The sequence below is a fragment of the Somniosus microcephalus genome, chromosome 3 (assembly GCF_052327205.1).
Source record: "Somniosus microcephalus isolate GS21.2 chromosome 3, FLI_Smic_1.0, whole genome shotgun sequence".
Classification (NCBI taxonomy): domain Eukaryota; kingdom Metazoa; phylum Chordata; class Chondrichthyes; order Squaliformes; family Somniosidae; genus Somniosus; species Somniosus microcephalus.
The window spans coordinates 246,006,700-246,020,250 of NC_140989.1; the positions used below are offsets into that span (position 1 = coordinate 246,006,700).

Here is a 13,551-nt window from a genome sequence, read left to right on the forward strand (position 1 = left end):
GACTGGGCAGATTGGGTTTGTTTTCCTTGGAGCAGAGGAGGCTCATGATTGAGGTGTACAAAATTGTGAGGGGCATAGATAGGATGGATGCTGAGGAGCTTTTCCCCTTAGTAGAGGGGTCAATAACTAGGGGGCATAGATTCAAGGTAAAGGGCGGGAGGTTTAGAGGGGATTTGAGAAAGAACTTTTTCACCCAGAGGGTGGTTGGAGTCTGGAACTCACTGCCTGAAAGGGTTGTGGAGGCAGAAACCCTCACAACATTTAAGAAGCATTTGGATGAGCATTTGAAATGCCATAGCATACAAGGCTACGGGCCAAATGCTGGAATATGGGATTAGATTAGACAGGGCTTGATGGCCGGCATGGACACGATGGGCCGAAGGGCCTCTATCCGTGCTGTATTACTCTATGACTCTATACCAATTACAGTGTGAAAGTTAACTGAAGTGCCCACATTGAAATCTTTCACTCTTGGTAATCAGCTATAGATAGAAATAGCACCATCCTGCTCAGAATGCAGCCTATTTAGATGAATAAAATTTCACCGAGAACATTAAACATTTAACATTTACTTAAATAGGCTTGCAACCGTTAACACGCAGCAAAACCTCAATCCTAACATTTCCTAGATGTTGACAGCCTTGAGCCCAGGACGATGCTAATATAGTGCAGCTGTAAAGACAGTCTCCAGATTGGAAACACAGTGGACGGAGTTACCGCCTTGTACCAGGACCCACCTCCTCCAGTTTCTTCGCGTTACCGGTAACAAACACCACACAGCGAGCCTGAGTCGCAGCCATTGCCATTTCCACAGGTGGGGAGGAAGAAAGAACCGAGCGGCGACTCCTTCAGCTTCCGGGTGAGGGTGTGGGGAGCGCCAGCCATTGGTCCAATATTGAAACCAGCACTATGTCATCGGAGTGGCACCCTTAAACATTAAATCAGCCAATGGCTGCATTCGAGGAGCAGCCGGCGATCCAATTTGCGTCTTCAAAACCGGAAACTGATTGGAGTTGTCTTTGCACGTGGTGTGAGCTGACGGGGAGTAGGTAATGGACCAGCCGCAGATGAACATCCACTGGAGTTGGGCTTCTCGTTTCTCTTTCCAGTAAACCATTTCTATTTATTATGCACCCACATGTAGAAATGCACCAAGAAAAGCATTTAGCTACAAAACCAGAAAAATGCTGAAGGGGAAAAAAAACATAGTAGGTCGGTTAGTATCTGCAGAGAGAACGTCAACACATAACGTAATAATAAAAAACGCTTCGAGTACGTGTTCTTCATTGGAATGACTGTTCCGTTTTGCCATATGCAGTAAAGACCTGGCGTACGAAAGCAAAATACTGCGGATACTGGAAATCTGAAATAAAAAGAGAAAATGCTGGAAATACTCAGCAGGTCAGGCAGCATCTGTGGAAGGAAAAATAGAGTTAACGTTTCAGGTCGATGACCCTTCGTCAGAACTGGAAAAAGTTGGAGATGGAACAGGTTTCTAAGGAAGGTTAGTTAGGGACAGGGAAAGGGAGAGAAGGTCTGTGATAGGATGGAAGGCAAGAGAGATTAAGAGACAAAAGGGATGATGGTGCAAGGCAAAAGGAGATGGTAGTGGGACAAGTTAAGAAACAAAAGATTACTCTAGATGAAGTGTAAATGGTAATGGTGGAATGATCGACAGCTGCCATGTGAGAGAGGAAAAAAAAGATAGGGGCAGAAGTTATGGTCTGAAATTGTTGAACTTGAGTCCAGAAGGCTGTAAAGTGCTTAATCGAAAGATGTGCTGTTCCTCAAGCTTACGTTGAGCTTCATTGGAACAGTGTACGAGGCCAAGGACGGAGAGGTCAGAGTGGGAGTGGAGCGGTGAATTAAAGTGACAGGTGACCGGAAGCTCAGGGTCATCCTTACGGACTGAACGGAGGTGTTCTAGAAAGCATTCACCTAATCTGCGTTTAGTCTCCCCAATGTAGAGGAGACTGCATCGTGAGCAGCGAATACAGTATACTAAAGTTGCAAGAAGTACAAGTAAATCGCTGTTTCATCCCGAAGGAGTGTTTGGGAGCCCTGGAGCGTGGGAAGGAAGGAGGTAAAAGGGCATGTGTTGCATCTCCTGCGCTTGCACGTGAAGGTTCCGGGGGAAGGGCTTCGTAACTGTGTTTGGGACATAATCTACCTGTAGATTCGTTGCACACTTTATACCGAGGAAGGTGCTTTGAACAAGATGTGTTAAATAGTATTTCAATTGTGCATGGTTATCTGTCACTGAAATGTTAATGGGACTTGTGAGCAAAAAGAATGCGATAACCGTAGACTGTTAAAACACAGTGAGGCTTGTTTACTTTTAAGAGTAAAACACCGAAAAAATGATATCGTATATATGGCACAGAAACAGGCCATTCGGCCCAACCAGTCCTTACTGGTGTTTATACTCCACTCAAGCCTCCTCCTGTCTTTCCTCATCTTTGATCAGCATAACCCTCTATTCCCTTTTCCCTCATATGCTTATCTAGTCTCCCCTTAAATGCATCTATACTATTCACTTCAACCACTCCCTGTGGTAGCGAGTTCCCCATTCTCACCACTCTCTGGGTCAAGAAGTTTATACAAAAAGAGGTCTTGTTTGGTTTAAAATGAATCAATGTTACTCCAAATAAAGTAAATGATGGGTTTGCTTGTGGTGGCAGGACTAGTGCCTGTGGAATTGGAGCCTCTGAAAATTAGGATTGCTGTGGTATATGCATGAAATAGATACATGGAGTAAGAGTGGGACATTAGGATTAAAAAGATAGACCTGCTGTGACTAACCAACTAGCACAAGTTAACATATAATGTATATAATAATATAACGTTTCGAGTATGTGTTCTTCATTAGAATGACTGTTAGGTTTTGCCATATGCAGTAAAGACCTGGCGTAACTGTGTTTGGGACATACCATACTCCTGCTGCTATAACACAGCTACCATATGCCTGCTGCTATGTTCCGACTGTGCTAGCTGCCCTTTTAAAAGCCAAGGCATTTGAAAAATAAGGTTGCAAGTAAGTATATTCACTCTCTCTTCCTTATGCCAGCATGAGATTGAGCTGGGACCGGTAAATCGGGACCAATGTGATCTTTTGGACTAGTTTTGATTGCCTAAGGGGGTAGGAGAGGAATTTTCCAGTTTCCAATAATTTGTAACCACCAGTGGAAACTCATTTTCTCGTCTCTTGATCCACAATCCGTAGTGCAAAATGTAAAGAATTGTTTTATGCTGTATTGTCCCTTTAGTGTGTTTTTTTAGGTGGAGAGTGGCTAAATTTGTCATTCAGAGATGGCTAGTCTTAGTGATGTGTTGAGAAACTGACATCAAGTAAACCAAGCACAAAAATACAGTTGCTTTAGATGTTTGGTAAAACTAACTCCCAAATTGTGCCACAATCTAGCTCAAGGTATCCAAAATCTCACTTCTCCAGACCCCCCAAAAAATCTTAAAATGTCTATCTGCAATTTCTATATTAAAGGAACACATTTTTCAAAACTCTGCATTTTACTTCAAAAATCACCGCACCCTCATTTATAACCATGATGATGATTTTAGCAATTTGTTTTGCCTTGTGCTGCTGTTTTACTGAAATGTGAATATCTGGACCTCTTAAAGTTCTGAATAAAGTAATTTGTAATATGTTAACAAGCCATTTCCAATCTTTACCAGGGTTTGAAAATGAATTTACTGCCAAAGAGCTCGAAAGAGTTCAGTTCTGCTGAATATTGGGAGACCTTCTTCAAAAAATGGGGCGCAAGTGCCTTTGAGTGGTATGGGGCCTATGTGGATCATTGTGCAGTGCTGCACAAGTATATCAAACCTAAAGATAAGGTACAGTCATAATCCTAACTTTCTTAATTGTGCTTTGTAAAAGTTAATTAATTCTTAAAGCATAAATTGGTCTTATAGTTGTATTTTAGCAGAAAATTAACCTCAAATTGAATTAAATTTTCAGTCTTGTTTTGGCTGCTAATGTGTATGTTTTAAAAAATAAAAAAATCTTAATGTTGAAAGAAATACAAAGCTTTTACATCATGATGTTTTGCCCTGTTGGAAATAAACCAGTTGATTTTTTTCTTTAGCTCCTGAGTAAGAAGCTATTTGTATTTTTGATTCTAAAGAAGAAACTGGTTATAGCTTCCAAGTGGACACTTTGTACAATAACTTTGCACTGTTTACTGTTTGCTTGTGTATATCTCCTGTTTTGGTTTGACTGACTCCATTAAAACAGCCATGCATCCTACTTGAGCTACAGGCATGTTAAAAGTTGAAATTCGGGTCGGGGGCTTCCCGCGGGTGCAAGCCCCTGACCTGCACTTACCTAGCGTGCCGGCTGTTGAGCTGTGGGCCCGCATGGGATTCCGACCCTGGACCTCCTCCAACTGCCGGTGCGCAGTGCTTGCGTATCCCAGGGGCGCAGTTAGTTCGATGTGTCCCCTGGGATCACGTGGGCCATGGAGAGCCAATGGTAGCAGGGAATGCTTCATTCATAAGTTTGACAGGAAGAGCTGTCAAACCTATAAATACTATGCCCCAAAAATCACACAAAGTTCAAATAAATTTTTTAAAAATCACATTTTTAAAATAACTATAAATTACATGAAATAACTTTTAAACAATAATTTAAATTTAAAAAAAAATTAATTACATTTTCTAACAGGGCTAAAAATAAACTTACCTTTCTTTAAATATTTTTAAAAATAATAAACCTGTGGAAAAAATGTTTTAATTTTAATTAATTCACCACTTACCTTGTTAAAAGCAGGCCTTGCGCCTGCTTTTTAAAAGTGTAACTGCTGGAGACTTACCCTCCCGGAGAGTTCAATGCGCACGCGCTGCCTCTCCGGCGCACGCATTCCACCTGTCAACCCCTTTTTTCAGGGGAACGGAAGCGCAGTGCATGCACAAAACCGGCACTTTCGTTGGGCCTACGCGTACCCAGTGCATAACGTCTTTCAGATAAGATGTTAAACCAAGGCCGTGTCTGTCCCCTCGGATGGACATAAAAGATCCCATGGAATTATTTCAAAGCATGTCCTGGCCAATATTTACCCCCTTAACCAACATCATTAAAACAGGTGATCTGATCAGTTATCTCATTGCTATTTGTGGGAGCTTGCTGTGTGAAACTTGGCTGCTGCGTTTCCTACATTACAACAGTGACCACACTTCAAAAGTATTTCATTGGCTGTAAAGTGCTTTGGAACGTTCTGAGGTTTCTTTCGTTCTTTAACCTCATTCAGGGAAGGAAGCCTGCCATTCCTACCAGGTCTGGCCTACACGTGACTCTAGTCCACACTTGTGTGGCTGACTCTTCATGCTCTCGGAAGTGGCCTAGCGAGCCGTTCAGTTGTAAAACAATTGCTGGAAGGTAGCTCACTGCCATCTTTTTGGGGCAACTAGGGACGGGCCTAATGATGTGGCCTTGCCAGCATCACCCACGTCCTGAGAACAATTTTTTTTTTTTTTAAACCTGAAACATGAGAGATACTGGTCTATAACTGTCTGTCTGCTTTCCTTCTGTGGTGAGTTTGAGTGCCTCACTTCTCATACAGTGCTCCGTTCAGCTGAAATCCGATGTGATTCTTGATGAAGTTACTTTGTATTGAATGCAGTCGACAATCTCAATGTGAAACCTTTCCTGATTAGAGGAAATATTCCCTCTTCTTTCTTCTGTGGTACTTGTGCATATACAATGCATTGCTCTCTGAACATCAAGACATCAGGACCAGGCATAGGCCTCCTGTTTGACCAGTTGGTTGCCGAGGGTGTAAGTTGGAAGGTAGATTAGATCTGGGTGAGGCAGAGGTTGTGGGGGGAGAGCAGCTCCTTCCTGACCCAGCTGATCTATTTTGACGTGGAAGACTGGGGTTTGTTGTCCATTGACATTCGAGACCTGCCAGTATGATGAGTTAGGAGGCTAGCTTGTCTGCCGCAGGCTTTGATATGGGACTTTCCAGATCTGCCTTGCACAGATCAGAAAACTTACCAGAGAATTCGACACGGTCTCATCAGCCGTTAACCCTTCCACCTCGACACCGGTAACTTGTGAATTCACCGGTAACTTGTACCGTAAGTGTGTTCAGTATATATGTAATTATCAACAGTTATTATTATATACTTATTTCCTGTGTAAGCCAATAAATGCCTTTGAACCCTATTATCTTGTGGATAACTTATAAATTTGTAACTAAGAACATCCTTCCCTGAACAAGACAATACAGTGTATTGCTGGGTGGATCACTGCACAAGACCTGTGGTTCCTGATGGATTCAGGGCCTGTAATTCGACTGAGGGACACATAATTCTGTACTATTAACATATGGAATATGATTTTATTAATATGCAAAGCTAGATGGCACTTGCTTTTGTTATTAATCTTGGGCTGTTGTGCTGCCTATGATTCGAGGCCTATCACAACCTGTCTAAAGGCCTTGACATGCTCCATAACGACGCTGGCATGATCTGCTCTATCACCGACTGTGTCAGGCCGTTATTGGAGACTCTCTGGTTATTTTCTTGCAGATTATCAGAATGAGGGTCCCCCACTCCAAGTCACTGTCTTGTGAGCCACACACAACAGAGAGGCCCCAGATTCCATCCCGGCCTGTGCTGAATTCGGTGATTTCCGCCCCAGCAGTAGGAGGGCCGCTACGATTGGCGGCAGCATTCCTGGATTAGGAATGGGAGGAGATCCTCCAGGGCTCCCTCTCCTGATGGCATTGCTGCAACTCCCCGAAGGAAGTGCACGTGTGAACGTCTTGGTTGTGAAGTCCTCCACAGTCGGACAGCCTGCTGAAATATCCTCGCAAACGAATAACTGGCACTTGGTCGGGGTACTGGAGGGCACTTGGCGCCCGTGAAGTTGACCTCCTGAAGGAGGCAACTGCTTCAGAAGGAGAGATTTTAGAGAGGGGGAGGAAACCCATCCAACTGAAGGTGAAGGGTATGGGAGATGTAGTGAGGGTTTTATTTTCAAAATTGCTTATAATTTAGTGCTCTAAAGGCCCAGAAATCTTTCCCCAGCTGCAGTAGGGTTTGGGCCCACAGAACAAAACGGCCCATAATTTGTCAGTAAGTTTGGTGGTTTTAATGTACAGGGACGGCTAGGGGGAGAAGTGGAAGAGTTTGTGCCTGTGTTGTAAAGGGTGCTTCGCTGAGATTGGGGTTAAGGCACATTATGGGGTAGAGTTAAAGCACGCTATGCTGGGACCAAGGCATGCTTGATGCTGACGGTGACTACATTGCATTCCATTCCCCAGTACTGTCATTCTGTTTTTAAATAGTCACAAACTTACCAAAATGTCTTGAAAAGAAAAAAAAACCACACCATTCTCATTTCAACCAAGTAATTCAGAATCCTTCTCCCCCCCCCCAACTTTGATCCTTAGGTTCTAGTCGTTGGCTGTGGCAACTCCAAACTAAGTGAGCAGATGTACGACGTGGGATACCAGGGGATCACGAACATTGACATTAGCGAGGTGGTGATCGAGCAAATGAAGCAACGCAACGCCATTCACCGGCCGGCGATGACCTTCCTGAAAATGGACATGATGCAGATGGAGTTCGGCGACTCCCAGTTTAAGGTTGTCCTGGACAAGGGGACCTTGGACGCGGTAATGACGGACGAGAGCGAAGCGACGCGCCGCAATGTTGACAGGATGTTCGCGGAGATTGGGCGGGTCCTGCAGGTCGGTGGGCGCTTCGTGTGCATCTCGCTGGCCCAGGAGCACATCGCGAAGAAAGCCGTGAGCTACTTCTCTCAGCAGGGCTGGCCGGTAAGAATACACGCAGTTGAGGAGCAGAGCGCAGCCAGCAGGCAATTCATGATGCCGGTGTTCGTCTTCATCTTCACCAAGTTCAAGCAGGTCCCCGGAGCTGACCTAAAGATCCTGGAGATGTGCACGGAGGAGCAGGACAAGCCGCTCCGCCTGGATAGCGTGGGACAGCTGTTGGAGTCGGTGAAGGGACAGCAGCAGTATGCGCTATTCCGAAACCACTTGACCAAGAACTCCAGCAGCGGAGAGAACATGTCCCTCACCCTTTGCGACAGAGTGTCTGGGAAACCTCGCTACACCTTTCACGTCGTCGATCAGCCCTCTGTGAAACCTTCTCGCACCAACCGCTTTGCGATTTTCATAGGTGAGTGTAATCCTGATGTGGGTGTGGAGCCAAAGGGGCTGTGTGATGGGTCTCTGTCCTAATTTTATATTGGTGTGAAATTGCTACTGTGCTTTTTAAAAAAAAAAAAAAAAAAAAAAAAAAAAAAGTTGTCGGGTGAGAAGACAGTGGCTCAGAATTAGCTGGGAAAGTAACGGTGAGTTCACGGCACTTGCCGTTATTAGTGTGTTTGGAAAAAAAATACCAGCCATTTGTGGCGAGGAAGAGATGCGCGTGAGTTGTGAATCACCACAAACTGCTGGACGATTTGTGCTACTCTGCTGTTAGCCTCGCAAAAACGGGATCTCGTCCTCAACCTCCCCATGAGTTTCAAGAAATTTCTGGATTTGCGCCGTAAATACAAATTAAACTCATAGAAAGTTAGGGCTGGCATTTCACGGGATGAAGGCCCTTTTAATGGCTATATGTTCCTGCAATGCCACACAATCTCTCGGCCCAGAAAGGGAACAATTGAAACTCTGGAGTCTCACTCCTGCAGGCAGTAAATTGATCTTGCAGGTTTTTTAAAGTTTGCATTCTTTTCCTACTTTCCCATTGTCTCTTTTTTCCTCCCTCTCAATCCAATCCTTCTTTCTGTCTCTTAATCATAGAATGGTTACAGCATGGAAGGCCATTCGGCCCATCCAGCCCATGCTAGCTCTCTGCAAGAGCACTTCAGCTAGTCCCACTCCCCCGCCCTTTCCCCGTAGCCCTGCAAATTTCTTTCCTTCAGATACTTACCCAGCTCCCTTTTGAAAGCTGCGATTGAATCTGCCTCCACCACTCTTTCGGGCAGTACATTCCAGATCTTAACCACTCGTTGTGTAAAAAAGTTTGTTCTTACGCCGCCTTTGGTTCTTTTGCCAATCACCTTAAATCTGTGTCCTCTGGTTCTCGACCCTTCTGCCAATGGGAACAGTTTCTCTCTATCTATTCTGTCCAGACCCCTCATGATTTTGAACACCTATCAAATCTCCTCTCGATCTTCTCTGCTCCAAGGAGAACAACCCCAGCTTCTCCAGTCTATCAACGTAACTGAAGTCCCTCGTCCCTGGAATCATTCTCGTAAATCTTTTCTGCACCCTCTCTAAGGCCTTCACATCCTTCATAAAGTGTGGTGCCCAGAATTGGACACACTACTCCAGTTGGGACCCAACCAGTGTTTTATACAGATTTATCATAATTACCATGCTTTTGTACTCTATACCTCTATTTATGAAACCCAGGATCCCGTATGCCTTTTTGACTGCTTTCTCAACCTGCCCTGCCACCTTCAACTATTTGCGCACACATACCCCCAGGTCTCTCTGTTCGTACACCCCCTTTAGGATTGTACCATTTAGTTTATATGTCCTCTCCCCATTCTTTCTACCAAAATGTATCACTTCACACTTTTCTGCATTAAATTTCATCTGCCACGTGTCCGCCCATTTCACCAGCCTGTCTTATGTCTTCCTGAAGTCTTATCACTCTCCTCCTCACTGTTCACTATACTTCCAAGTTTTGTCTCATCTGCAAATTTTGAAATTGTGCCCTGTACACCCACGTCCAAGTCATTAATATATATCAAGAAAAGCAGTGGTCCTAGAACCGACCCCTGGGGAACACCACTGTATACCTTCCTCCAGTCCGAAAAACAACCGTTCACCACTACAACAAAAGCAAAATTCTGCGGATGCTAGAAATCTGAAATAAAAACAGAAAATGCTGGAAATACTCAGCAGGTCAGACAGCATCTGTGGAGAGAGAAACAGAGTTAACCACTGCTCTGTTTCCTATCACTTTGCCAATTCCGTATCCATGCTGCTACTGTCTCTTTTATTCCATGGGTTTCAACTTTGCTGGCAAGCCTATTATGTGGCACTTTGTCGAACGCCTTTTGGAAATCCATGTACACTACATCAACCGCATTGCCCTCATCAACCCTCTCTGTTACCTCATCAAAGAACTCAATCAAGTTGGTTAAACACGATTTGCCTTTAACAAATCCATGCTGGCTTTCCTTAATTAATCCACACCTATCCAAGTGACTGTTAATTTTGTCCCTGATTACTGTTTCTAAAAGCTTCCCCACTACCGAGGTTAAACTGACTGGCCTGTAGTTGCTGGGTTTATCTTTACACTTTTTTTGAACAATGGTGTAACATTTGCAATTTTCCAGTCCTCTGGCACCACCCCCATATCTAAGGAGGATTGAAATATTAAGGCCAGTACCTCTGCGATTTCCTCCCTCAATTCTCTCAGCATCCTAGGATGCATCTCATCCTCTCCTGGTGATTTATCAACTTTATAAGTACAGCCAGCCTTTCTGATACCTCCGTTATCAATTTTCATCCTATCAAGTATCTCCACTACCTCCTCCTATACTATGTCTATGGCAGCATCCTCTTCCTTGGTGAAGACAGATGCAAAGTACTCGTTTAGTACCTCAGCCATACCCTCTGCCTCCATGCATAGGTCTCCTTTTTGGTCCCTAATAGGCCCCACCCCTCCTCTTACTACCCTTTTACAACAGTGACTACACTTCAAAAATACTTCATTGACTGTAAAGGGCTTTGAGACGTCCAGTGGTCGTGAAAGGCGCTACATAAATGCAAGTCTTTCTTTACTATTTATATGCCTATAGAAGACTTTTGGATTACCTTTTATGCCAGCTGCCATTCTATTCTCATACCCTCTTTTTGCCCCTCTTATTATCTTTTTCACTTTCCTCTGACCTTTCTATATAACCTGATTCTCAGATGTATTTGCAACCTGACATCTGTCATATGCGCTCTTTTTCTGCTTCATCATATTCTCTATCTCTTTTGTCATCCGGGGATCCTGACTTTAGTTGCCCTGCCTTTCCCCCTAGTGGGAATGTACCTCAACTGTACCTGAACTTGAAAGGATATTCACTAGTCCTAGCCCCTTTGGGGCTATCCCGGATCAGGCATATTTCTCAGATGTTCACTTTCAACTAAAGGTTGAGGTAGCCGAATCCTAAAGACGCTTAACTGGGTCTAAAGGCCCGGGCTATCTCTCCCTAAAGGAAAGGAGCTACCCGAGAATGTTACCATCCTCCAGGTAACACTTTTAATAAGTTTAGCCAGACTGTAACATCCCAGATATTATGAGGGTCCGGAGATTTCCCCTCAGAAATGTACCTCTTCACCAAAGAGTGCACAGAGATTGGGTTTGCGAGTTATTGATACAGAAGACTTATGTGAGACAATTCTAAAAATATATAGAGATTTATTAAAAGAACCGACATGCAATTTACAGTTGGTGAATCAGTCAATCGCAACGTTAACAGTTCTAAAAAGAAACAATACAATCTTATTTTTAAGAGCGAATCTTACTTTTAAATCTTAACTTTGCTACAGTATTACAGTTCTTAAAATTTTCTATATACTGTAGAATATCCATCAATATCAAATTACCTTCGATCCCTGAGGTACAAAGAGTGGAAGACTACAGAGCCGCCTCTAGTCGGGAATCGCTTTTGCCCGATTAAAGTGAGTCTGATACCTCATTTGAGACTTCAATATTTATACCCTTTTTCAGTTGTATTCCTTAAGGTTTCTGTTGATCCAAGTTAATTATCACTATTCATCTTTCTGCTGACCTCTGTAATTCTTACTGCCACATTAGCAATAGTTATTGGGAGTTTACCATATAGGTGTGAAGGGCAGATGTCCCTTATCTCATGTGTCACCTTTTTAAGAGGTTTAATCAAGATCATTTATCCAGGGTCGACCATTGTTCTGTTCCAACAAGGCCACCCATTCAGAGCTACCCATTCTTCTGTTTTAATAAGCTATTTATTCAGAGTCAACAACTGTCTTATCTCAACAAGGCCAGAATTCTTTCATAAGATAGTGTATTTTTCTAAAAAGGTTATATAGTTTATTCCGTCACAAACTATTTCCTCTTTAAAGGCCGCCCATTGTTCCAATACAGTTTTACTTGCAAATCTTTGATTCCAGTTTACCTGGGCCAGATCCATTCTCATCCCACTGAAATTGGCCTTCCCCCAGTTCAACATTTTTACTCTAGATTGCTCCCTGTCTTTTTCCATTGCTAATCTTTCTGTATCTAATTTGACTCTCATTCACCTCATTACCTCAACCCAAGCACCCCACCATCTGCCCCTTCAACCACCATCTGCCCCACCTGTGACAGAGACTGTAGGTCACGCATTGGACTCCTCTGTTACCTGAGAACTCATTTTTAGTGTGGAAGCAAGTCATCCTCTGCTCCCGAGGGACTGCCTAAGAAGAAGTCCTAGTCCTGACCTCCCTCTCAGTCCGATTGTTTAAGATTTTTGGGCCTGGAGTTCTCGGCTCCGTTCCCTCACTGGTCAGTTTTAGGAAGATTCCACCAATGAGGAAGCAGTGTTCAAGTTGGATCTTTCCAGACTACCAGACCCATGTAACTCGAGGCCGAATCCAGTGGCGTACACAATGAGTTGCTGTGGCTTTGCAGGCTTGATAACTAGAGCTCATGGGGCTGCGGATGTGATTTGGGCACCCCTGAAAATGGAGTTTAAAATTCCAGTGGGCCTGATGGGTGGCGGAGGTTTGTGGCGGGTCCTGAAGGAGGCAGGACTTGTGAACAGTAGGTTAGAAGGAATCTATGCAGAACCAGATCTTCAAAAGGGTTATACAGATTCATAAAGTAGGTGTTTGCTAAAAATTCTGCATCACAGATAGCATCCTGATTAGTGGGCTGCGGTCTGATATTTTTGCACTAAGAAGGGTGTCCATTATCCCCTTATTTATTGTGTTATACCCTATTATTATCACGGAACTGCTTCCGCTGGAGTATTTGTGGAAACACTGGAACACTATGTCGGGGCAGGTCTGTAGAAGCCAGCAATATCACACACATGGGGGACCACTGCTATGTGGTGAGTTTCCACCATTAGTTGGACCATTGAGGGAGGCTCCAAGCAGAAATATGTGTTCCCTCCCCTGCAAGTATCCAAGGAAAACTTGTTAGTCAACCCAGATTATTCTCTTGGACCTCCTTAGTATGGTCATCAGAGAGTTGGGAGCAAGATGTGTGGCCACTGTCTCAGTAAAGGAAAGGCATATGATGCTGGGGCAGAAAATAACCACAAAATACAGGTAAGTTAAATAGATTGAAGCGCAGCAGGGAGGAAGCAAACCGAAGTTGCTTCTGCACCTCAAATGGATGAGGTCACAAATTCCCATCCCAAGGCTGCATACCTCAACACTGACAACAGTTTGTAACCTGGCCGAAAGTGGCATCTCATTGAAACCCTGACCTTGCCTACTCAAAGAACATCTTCAGTCAGCAGTTCAGAGGTGGCTTTGATGGGGCTTGTAAACAAGTCAGTCACATATTGGATGTCTCCCACTTAGC

General features: G+C 43.9%; 2 protein-coding genes across 4 annotated transcripts in view; one reads left to right on the plus strand and one right to left on the minus strand.

The window, feature by feature from the left end:
• Nucleotides 1–874, minus strand: part of itpa (inosine triphosphatase (nucleoside triphosphate pyrophosphatase)) — a 37,925-nt gene extending 37,051 nt beyond the window's left edge. Inside the window, exon 1 of one of the 2 annotated variants that reach the window (XM_085982313.1) lies at nt 738–874. In XM_085982313.1, coding sequence (XP_085838439.1) covers nt 738–806 — 69 coding nt within the window. In that variant the 5' untranslated portion in view covers nt 807–874. The remainder of the gene's footprint in view (nt 1–737) is intronic. The other variant, XM_085982312.1, reaches the window with a different exon arrangement.
• Nucleotides 875–1,003: 129 nt separating this feature from the next.
• The window catches only part of mettl13 (methyltransferase 13, eEF1A lysine and N-terminal methyltransferase), a 32,805-nt gene continuing 20,257 nt past the window's right edge, over nt 1,004–13,551 (plus strand). For both annotated transcript variants that reach the window (XR_015077619.1, XM_085982311.1), the window contains exons 1-3: nt 1,004–1,108; nt 3,691–3,852; nt 7,413–8,163. Coding sequence is in view for 1 of the 2 variants with exons in the window: in XM_085982311.1 (XP_085838437.1) it covers nt 3,700–3,852; nt 7,413–8,163 (904 nt within the window). In the remaining variant the exon portion in view is untranslated. The remainder of the gene's footprint in view (nt 1,109–3,690; nt 3,853–7,412; nt 8,164–13,551) is intronic.